This window comes from Carassius carassius, chromosome 27 (assembly GCF_963082965.1).
Source record: "Carassius carassius chromosome 27, fCarCar2.1, whole genome shotgun sequence".
NCBI lineage: Eukaryota > Metazoa > Chordata > Actinopteri > Cypriniformes > Cyprinidae > Carassius > Carassius carassius.
The window spans coordinates 12,152,524-12,162,794 of NC_081781.1; the positions used below are offsets into that span (position 1 = coordinate 12,152,524).

The following is a 10,271-nucleotide window of genomic DNA, read 5'->3' on the forward strand; positions in this document are numbered from 1 at the left end:
CATTTTTCTCTGTTAAATTTTTCTGTTTTTGAAGTATTCATTCCCTTTATTGTGTTTTCAGACTATCCATTGCCAAGAAAACACGAAGAATACCATGAAAATTTCATCAGTTTTCTAACCGATCAACAGTAACAGAATGAACATGGATATTCAAAATGTAACCGCAAGTGGAAATGGCTTCGCTATCCTGCCTACCTCATACAGTCTTTTGGAAGTCATAATCATTGCAACAGTATCAGCAGTCGTGAGTCTCATCACAATAGTGGGGAATGTACTGGTGATGCTCTCTTTCAAGGTCAACAGCCAACTTAAGACTGTTAATAATTACTACTTACTCAGTTTAGCTTTTGCAGACCTCATTATCGGCGTGTTCTCAATGAACCTGTACACATCCTACATTCTTATGGGATACTGGTCTTTAGGAAATATAGCATGTGATCTGTGGTTGGCACTTGACTATGTTGCAAGTAACGCATCTGTGATGAACTTGCTGGTCATCAGCTTTGACAGATATTTTTCTATTACAAGACCACTTACCTACAGGGCTAAACGGACCCCGAAACGTGCAGGCATCATGATTGGCTTAGCATGGTTGATATCGTTTATATTATGGGCTCCACCCATTCTGTGCTGGCAGTACTTTGTTGGAGAGAGAAAGGTTCCTCCTGACCAATGCCAGATCCAGTTTTTCTCAGAACCCATAATCACATTTGGTACAGCCATAGCAGCCTTTTATGTACCGGTATCCATAATGACAATCTTATATTGCAAAATCTACAAAGAAACAGAAAAACGTACTAAGAACTTAGCAGAACTCCAAGGATATCCATCGCTGGATAGCCATGAAGACCCTAAAGTACGAAAGCCAATACTAAGATGCTTTAGCTTTCAAAGCAAGAGGGACGGGACTCAAGCATCATGGTCCTCATCCAACCAGAGTTACGTAACTAAGACAACTTTGCAGTCTGAAGACTTGTGGACAAAATCAGAGCAGGTCACCACCCTGAACAGTTACACATCATCAGAGGATGACGAGCGGTCAGTCTCTGAATCAACCCCACGTGAATCATTCAAGAACCAAGAATCGACAGTCAATAAAAATGGACAGCTGGTCTGTTGTGAAGACAGCAAATACCTACGTGATCTTGTAAAATGCTCTCAGACAAACAATAAAAAATGTATGTCATATAAGTTCAAGCCAATCCTTAGCGACATCACTGCTTTGCAAGGTAGTACCGAAGCCAATCACACAAACACAGATCATTGTCAGTCCTCAGAGCCACAGGCTTCTTCATCCACATCCTCTTCTACCAAACCAGAAGATCCAAACTTGAAGATCCAGATGACCAAGCGGAAACGAATGGTCCTTATCAAGGAGAAAAAGGCTGCTCAGACTCTCAGTGCCATTCTTCTGGCATTCCTCCTCACCTGGACCCCATACAACATCATGGTGCTCATCTCCACCTTCTGTTCTGAATGCATTCCAGTGTCCCTCTGGCATCTGGGCTACTGGCTCTGCTATGTCAACAGCACCGTCAACCCCATGTGTTATGCCCTATGCAACAAAACCTTCCAGAAGACCTTTAGGATGTTAGTCCTCTGCAAGTGGAAGAAGAACAGAGGAGAGGAGAAACTGTATTGGTGTGGCCGAAACTATTAATTAACAGAAACCATTAATTAGCAGAAATCGCAGACTGTAGAGCATGATGAATGTTCAAGAACAAGTGTTATATTAAATGGGCATTAAAATTATATTTGAGCTTATGATGTGCATACAGTGCCACAGACCTTATTCGTTGCCATGTTCTTGGCAATATTTGTGTGTACATATTGTTTATATTGCCAAGTTGATTTGAAAAAGTTATAGAATTTATTAATAGTATTTAATTTAGATTCTGTTTTCAAAGTTTAAAGATCACTTAACATGTTTACACAATATTGTTATATTGTCAAATGCCTTAAGGCTAGGGATGATGAGGACATTAAATAAATATATGGATTGTGAAAATATAAATACCTAACACATAATTTTACTTAACATTATGTGATAAAATTATTTTTTATATATTGTAAGCCTTGTTCATGTCAGTGACACTGCATGCATAGAAACGTTTATCGAAATATCTGGTGTGCAAAGCAATGTTGACGTATTACGTTTGCAGAATTGGACAGTATTACAGTATCACTGTAGAGAAACACACAAAAAGATTGTAGCTTCCCTCTGGATGTTAAATTCATTTATGGCAGAGATTCAATAACATTTTACAGTTCTAAAAAAAACTTTCATAATTGTTGTGAATTAGATCTGAACTTACTTCAACATTAACACATCATATAAACTCATTTCTAAATGTTGCCTGGCTGTTTTCCATTCATATTAATAAGTCTCTGCTCCTTCTCTTGTGATGACATGCCATTTAATTTAATGTGAAATAAATGTTTTAAGATGAAATTAACCCAACTAATTGAAACATCAATCTGGATTTGGCAGGGGTTCCATCTTTTATTGTCTTCAGTCAAACTAAAGATTTAAAGCCACCCACTGGCATACTAGCATCTGTTTACCAGTTACTTATGAAATGTGCTATTAAACGTTGATGTCTATACATTTTACCATGCAATTAAATAAGATTATACTTCATAGCTTAAATCTTATGCATTTCTCATCTTCATTCACAGTCTTGTACAAACCCAACAAGATATAGTAAATGTTATAACCTAAAAGCTTTATTTCAAGTAGTTATTAAACAAAATTGGGGTCAACATCACCTCCTTGGACTGATCTGGAAATACACATGGAATCACTGCAAAGATGGACCCTCATATATATTTTGCATCTATCTTCACCCTTAAACTTGTGTGTTTTGGAAATATCCCAAATTGCTTGAAACAAACTGAGCAAAACAACTACATACAGTAAGTACTAACTTCTGCATCTGATTTTGGCTTCTTATTCAGCCTTAATGCAGCTATTGCATCAACCCAAAGAACTAAACAACCAATCAACAACATGCTAAATTTTACCTTTGAAGATTTAATTCTCACTTTTATTCAAGTCCTAACTGAGGTGAAACTGCATTGACTTCAATTCTGTGAAGGAATCATATCTGTGTGATCTTTTGCGCAGCAGCAGTAAAAGCATAGACTACTATCATGTTAATTGCATTACATGGTATTGAAATGTTATAGCAAAACTGAATATCTCTGCAATCGTCTCCTCTTGCTCTCACTCATTCTACTTTTAAAGTTAAAACATCCTAATTGTGCTCTAAAACAAAAAAAGACATTCATGCCTTGCTTGATCTGTATTGGTTTTATCCATTAATACATTTTATATATAGTTTTCAGAGTATCACCACAATGACTAAAATGATCTAAATATTAACAATGCATCCAAAGAAGACAATTAAGCATGGAAAAGTAGTACAGTGCAAACCCAGTCTTGCTTCGTCAAGCGTTTCAGTTGAAAAAGAAACTGTTCATATATATAAAAGAGGAAACCCAGTAAAACAGTGTTAAAGAAAACCGACAAAATACACGGCACTACCTCCTCTTCGGAGCAACACTTCTGCTGCCTTTGTTGCCTCCGCTAGACTTACTGGAGCCCTTGGAGAACAATTTAGTCATGAATTCAGAAACATCTGGCAATTCTGGGTTAGGGTTCAACATGTTCATAGATTGCTCCATTTCCTGAGGGAAAAAACAGACATTAAATTGTATAAATAAAGCAATATACAGTGGATGAGACTGTCTGTTCAGGATGTAATACTTATAGATACGACTTCTTGTTTTGCATTACCTTTCTCATCTCAGGATCATTCGTATTTACCACCTTTGGGAGCAGGACGATGATTAATAAGGGAAGAACCATCATCATGACCTACGGACGACAAAATAAGTCACAACAGCTATAAGAAACCTTCAATAACACTTATGTCATAACTAAATCATTATTATAAATGGCTCTGAAAATGTGCCTTAATACTTTAGCTAATCTAAACTAGAGGACATTAAAAATTTAGTTTAAGAATAAATGATTAATTTCCAGTGAATGAAGTCCATCCGCATGCATTTGAAAAAAACAATTATATGATCATACCATTGGGTTCATCAGAAAATCAGTCCAGCCCCAGGTTTCTCGCTTCATGAAGTACGTGTGTGGACCACTGGATCTGATCTGAAGAGGGTATGGCTGTCTAACAACTTCAGAGGTTTTGATGTAATTCACCAAGCGTGCCCTATGGTTCAATAACATTCAGATATTAACTTAGTGCTCTTGAAATCACATATTAGAAGAAGGTAAGATATGGGAATGTTAGCTACCTCATTTTCCCTTTGGAGGTAATATCCACACGAACAGGATCAAATCTGAAAGACGGTGATACGATTTCAACCACATATGAGCCAGAAGGCACATCGTTGACAGTAAAGCTCCCATCAGTCCTGTAAGAGAAATGTATGTGGTTAATTGTGTAATCTTGGCAAAACGTTTAATGGCTCGTTATGAACGCTGTATAACGTTGTTATACAAGAGAAAGCTTCAGTAAATCGAGGACTGACATACACAATTGAATATTTATATCGCTTTTTGACGTTAGCATTGCTGGTGATAACTCACTTGAGAAAACCAACATATTCTTCTCCTTCCAACAGGATTCGGGCTGTGGAGATCCAGTCTTGTGTTTTCACTCCGGGAACGATCGCTCGTCCTTCGATTCTGAAGCGGTCTCCGTTTGACTGAGAACCTGCTACAGGCCCCGGCTCTGCGTCGGAAAAACAACATGACAACGCAAACAGAGCCTGCAGCGCCACATATACATCTAACAGACGTTTCATTTGTTGCATCGCGTTTGGGCACACGATATATATAACGTTTAAAATGAACAATTTTTCACTCTGCGTCGAACCGGACCACGGGAATAGGACTCAGCTAAAGGAAGTGAACGGTAAACGGAACTCAGTTCGCAAAGACCGGAAGAACATGTTACACCACGTGATTATCTTTGAGGCGGGTCTATTTCTATGGGCGGGGGGTTCGAATAGTATTCCGAGTCTTCTTTTTGAATCGGTTCTTTGAAATATATCGTGTTGAATGAATGGTTTAAATTAAAATATCCTTTACATCAGTCCGGTACAGTAAATATATATATATATATATATATATATATATATATAAATACGAATTGATACGAATTGTCTTTATTTTATATTTACGTTACACACGTGTCAACCTACACACTGTATGTATGGGGTCAACTCAAAAATCCGTTCTCAGCTTAATGAGTCAAGCGAGTCGACTTGGAACGGTTCCGTCAGACTTGAGTTCAGACTGGTTTTGTGAATTATAGTTGCATGTCTACTGGACATTGCATTGACATTGCCTTTTCTCTGCAAACTTAGCACAGGTTGTTTTTCAGTCTTAATCATTCAGAAACTTTTCGGACGTCATATCACTTATGACTGGGGTTGTGCATGCACATTATTGTTATGGTATTTTTAAAATCTTATTCAACGTGAATAAAACGTAAATATTCATTTAAACTTCAAAAAACTTTTTGTTTATGTAGGTTTATTTGAAAGTGGATTAAAAGAAAAATCACTATGTACACATTACACTCAAATATCCATTCATGATCAGGCAATGGACAACAACACACTAATAACTTAAAACTCCTGCAATTCAAGTGCATGACTGAAAGAAAAAAAAAAAACACATCTGATAAAGATACACTTACACAATCACATCCACTTAAGCAGATTCACACCACAGCACTACAAGTGCAACAGTTAAAACTTCTGCTTGGCACTTCAGTGAGTTGCCTGATTCCAGTCTCATGGAGTTGATTATGTGCCCCTAAGCAAGTCCACTTCAATGTGAAGCAGTCATTCAGTGCCTGCTGGAAGAGTTCCTCCTCCAGTGCTGATTTCGGAGTGTCTGAATTGTTTAGTTCATCTATCCCCAATTCACCATAGCCTACCGAGCTTCAGATTCACCAGCTCCAAGCCAATCAAAAGCTTAAAATGCACCAAGGGTTTGTAGTGGTTATCTCCATAGTGTGCTATAACAATACATCAGCGCAGTTGTGAAACGTATGATTCTATAATCTGCAGAAGAGAGGATGATAAAGGAAATAAGTTAAGACAGATTTTTGTGAACAATTGCAATTCTTCATTTGACTAGGAAAAAATAAAACACCTTCGCTGTTTCTCCTACAGTTCCTGGAACTGAGCTTAAGTGTTTCTTCCCCTCCCACAGTTCAAGAAGCGTGGTCTTCATTACCTGAACATTCCTGCTGGATGCAAACATATTCAATTACAGCTTCCAGCTAACATTTATAAGATGTTCTGTCATTTAATTTCTGTGTATTCATATAAAAATGAAGCACCTGTCATTTGGAAAGCCATCGTGCATGCTTTTGTTGTTTGCGGAGAGCTCAGACCACCATTTTTTAATGATAGTTTGAACCCAGTGTAAAGCTACGATGAGGTGTCTGGAAAAGAACAACCATTTAAAAGATTAATTTAAACTTGAGCAAAATGTATAAATGACAATAAACAACGATAGCAAATACAGGACTAAATACTTACTCTTCATATTTAGTGTTAAGAATCATTTTCACTTGTGGTAAAAGGTCAACACAACAGCCTATTGAAATACATGGCTGTTCTTCCTGAAGACTATAGAAGGAGAAACTGGTATGAAACATATCCATCAAATCTACAATGTGACAACAATGACAAACTCAGAATTTTAAACAGATCTTAAAAAGGATACCTTTTAGTGAGTATAGGCAGACAGTCAACAACCACCCCTGTGTCTTGTATTCTGGGGGAAAAGTTGGTTAACGTATTAATAAAATGTAGAATTGAAAGCATCAATTATGCCAAAAAATGTGATTTGAAATGATTCAACAAGCTGTAAACACAAATCTATTTATACTTGCAATATTTACATTACTTTTCAAAAACTGAATCTAAGATTTAATGTTTTTGAAAGAAGTCTCCTATGCTCATCCAATACTTCATTTATTTGATCAAAATACCAAAATACCAAAAACAGTAATATTGTGAAATATTAATGTCAAACTTCAAAATGCTAACCTGTTCAAGTATGCCACAAGTTCACTTGCGTTTTTCTGCCAAAGAGTCAATGCAACATTCAGTCTCAGATTTCTTCCAAAGAGCACATGAGTCATTGCATCATGGTCCTTTGATAACTGAAATTCAACAAATGATTAGGTTAGTGCAAATATTATAATATGATGATATATCACTATTTTGCCATGATTGATTCTGTAGAAATAGAGGAGTTGATCACTATATACATTTTCACATGTGGACAATCAGGAATAAGAATAAACACAGGAAAGCTTAAGCTCAGAATGACAAGAACATAGTCAACACAAGCACATGCGTGCAGCATATCTCACCTCAGTGAAATAATCACTGTATTTGGAGCCAGCTCCTGCCATTTTTGAGGAGTCTGTAGAGTTCACAGGGAACCCACAGTTGTCACTGTAAAGAATAGCCTGCACGTCATCAGCACAGGTCAGTTCATTTTCTTTGTTTGCCATGTCAGATGTCCTGCTTGCGGTGGGCGATCTCCGACATGCTCTTGATCCCACCCCAGAGTGACGCGTTTTCTTCTTGCTAACCACCACTCGCTTCGCTTTGCTGTATTTGTGCACACAATGGCCCACTGGAAATCTGTGGGATGGAGAATAATGCACGCCCAGCTTGTCAAAACAAGGAATAATATGAAAGGTCATTAAGTTTGCATCGCCATGGACCAAAAACATACCTCTCTTGATCGGTTTCTTCCTTAAATGAATAATCCACCTGAAAAGAGACAACAGTTAGAAGCTAGCATTTTAAATCTGTCAGATTTTAAAACACTAGACATCATACACTTGCCCATTTTGTAAATGATAACAGAAAAACTGTTCATCATACACTACATGCCTGAGGATCATCACACACTGATACATCCATCATATAATATGTGGTTTTGCTGTTGACACGTCCAAACTGCAAAAGTGGGGCAAATATTGTGTAGTGCATTCCAGAATTAAAGGGGTTATGTGATGCATTCAAGTTTGTTTTTCCTTGGGAGCGTTACAAGCTTTTTGTCCATATAAAAGATACAGAAAGTTGCAAAGACTAAAATCTTTGTAAAAACTTGATGCGTTTCAGAAAGGTGAGGCAGAGAGGAACAATAATAAATGTACGTTATGTGGAAAATAATGTTTTATAACCTTAAACCGTGTAAACAGATTGCATTACACCAAATACACAAAATTTTAGCATCATCACATGACCTCTTTAAAATATTTAATATTGTATTTGTAAACTGAAAATTATCCCCTATTGATCCCACACAGCACAAACCTTACAAATATTTTTCTAAGGCGATTTTTCCTTACCTCCCTCATGTTCTTCTCATCTCCAGAACAAACCATTTGTTTGGGAAGATGGTGGGGCTGGGCCTGCTTGAGCCTGTGGACTTCTGCATTACTTCCAACATGACTTCCAGTGGCCATAATAAGGCACTCTAAAACACAATGACAAAAAACACATTAGCCGGCTCATGATGTTGTTAAAGCAAATAGCTGTGGTTTGTTTGTTCAAAGCCTCCATTGTGTAGCCTCTCCTTTAGAGATAAGAATCATATAATCAAATTCGTACTAAAACGAGTCAAATTGATCTTCGTGGAATATTTAAATGTGAAGCTTTTGCTATTGTTAGAAAGGCTGGCACATTATCAGATTATATAATATTTTGCTATCCAGAACGTTCAGTGAACGGTAGTTTTGGTTATAGAATAACCAAATAACCACTAAAGAACGTTATAGGTTTTCTCCGGGTTCCAAAAAAGGTAACGTTAACTGGGTTCCAAAAAATAACCTAACGGAGACCATATGCTAACGTTAAGAGAAGTTCTGGGATTGCTAGAATAAAATCGGTTCCTAAGGGCTGTTTCAAAACCTATCTAGACAATACTATATCATATATGCTATGTACAAGTCATGGCATCCATATGTCAGTGTAAAGAAGATCACATAATTCATTACCAAATACACAAGACATGCTTCGTAATTTTTCAGACGGACGTCTTACCACGTAGCACGTTACGCTGAGTCAGAGGAAGAGAATGAATCTATGAATCGTTTGAATCAAACCAAACGAATACATTTTAGATTAACAATCTAACTTGCCTGGTAAACATCTAACGTTAGACATCTGTCAGACGGAGCTCGAGGCCTCCAATGATGTGACGCTGCTGTTTAGGTTTAGGATCTGTTAGCCCTGCGAGCTAATTAAGTCAACTAAGTTACACTTAAACAGACAGTCAATAATCTTTGACTAAATTGAAAAAGACAAGTATAGAGATGAGTCCACACTCACAATGGCCTGTGCATATCAAAGCATGTGATGAAAACACACCAGATAGCTAGCTGCTAAACAAACAAGTCAGGCTAATCACCAGCTAGCAAACAAGGACTTAGCACGTACAAAATCGATAACTTGTACAACGCTGTCAAACCTCGCGTATTTCGCAAGCACCCACCATAACGTTGTGTAAAGTTGTCTATGCATCCTAAAGCACGTTATATATCCGAGAGCGCTTCCATGCACCACCAGGAAGAAACGGTAATTTGAGTAGATTTCAGAGGAAAGGAAGGACCATTCAAATAAATACAAACTTGAAATGCTGGGATGGGTGAAGCACCAGAAGATTGAGGGTTTAGCGACATCTGATGGAGCATTAATGGAAATGCTTGGCTTAGGGAAAAAAAAACATTCCACTAGTTTTTCCATGAAACATCAGCTAAAATTGCACTCTCTTAGAAATTTCTCAACCAATGTCACGGGGAGTATCCTGGAATGCTTTTTTCTATATAATATTTTTCTATACAGTTATAGAAGTTTCTGGAATGAAACAATATTAAAATAAATGTATATAATTAATTTAAATATATATATATATATATATATATATATATATATATATATATATATATATATATATATATATATATAAATAAATATGATAATATATCAGTTAAAATACTTTGAAGTCAACCTGCAACCCCTCTGGAGGTTTGCTAAGGCCCCTAGTGGGCCCTGGCCCTCTGGTTGACTACCTCTGTTTTATATTATTTAAAAGAAAAGCATAAGTCTTTAGATGAAAAAAAAGGTCTTTTGACGCAGAACAGAAAAAATAAGAATATCACAAATAATGGGCCTTAATAATAATAATTTCATTGTAA

General features: G+C 36.9%; 3 protein-coding genes across 8 annotated transcripts; 1 reads left to right on the forward strand and 2 right to left on the reverse strand.

Moving 5' to 3' along the window:
• Window positions 1–101: 101 nt before the first annotated feature.
• Window positions 102–1,830, forward strand: chrm5b (cholinergic receptor, muscarinic 5b). The gene has a single exon (XM_059512711.1). It carries the CDS (start codon window positions 137–139, stop codon window positions 1,658–1,660), a length of 1,524 nt encoding a protein of 507 aa, XP_059368694.1. The 5' UTR covers window positions 102–136; the 3' UTR covers window positions 1,661–1,830.
• A 1,468-nt stretch (window positions 1,831–3,298) lies between these two features.
• On the reverse strand, window positions 3,299–4,979 carry LOC132106750 (ER membrane protein complex subunit 7-like). The gene is made up of 5 exons (XM_059512713.1): window positions 4,619–4,979; window positions 4,324–4,443; window positions 4,100–4,238; window positions 3,800–3,880; window positions 3,299–3,690 (listed from the first exon to the last, which is right to left on the reverse strand). The coding sequence occupies exons 1-5, from the start codon at window positions 4,843–4,845 to the stop codon at window positions 3,544–3,546; spliced, it is 714 nt and encodes a 237-aa protein (XP_059368696.1). The 5' UTR covers window positions 4,846–4,979; the 3' UTR covers window positions 3,299–3,543.
• A 573-nt stretch (window positions 4,980–5,552) lies between these two features.
• On the reverse strand, window positions 5,553–9,729 carry LOC132106751 (KATNB1-like protein 1). 6 transcript variants are annotated; one of them, XM_059512718.1, is made up of 10 exons: window positions 9,569–9,729; window positions 8,424–8,551; window positions 7,802–7,839; window positions 7,431–7,707; window positions 7,102–7,217; window positions 6,776–6,826; window positions 6,589–6,678; window positions 6,387–6,491; window positions 6,197–6,293; window positions 5,553–6,105 (listed from the first exon to the last, which is right to left on the reverse strand). In XM_059512718.1, exons 2-10 carry the CDS (start codon window positions 8,538–8,540, stop codon window positions 6,073–6,075), a joined length of 924 nt encoding a protein of 307 aa, XP_059368701.1. In that variant the 5' UTR covers window positions 8,541–8,551; window positions 9,569–9,729; the 3' UTR covers window positions 5,553–6,072. The 6 variants fall into 6 exon arrangements, with proteins under 6 accessions (XP_059368701.1, XP_059368703.1, XP_059368700.1 ...); XM_059512720.1 differs by having other exon boundaries at window positions 9,514–9,726; XM_059512717.1 differs by lacking the exon at window positions 9,569–9,729 and adding an exon at window positions 9,216–9,438.
• Window positions 9,730–10,271: the final 542 nt, after the last annotated feature.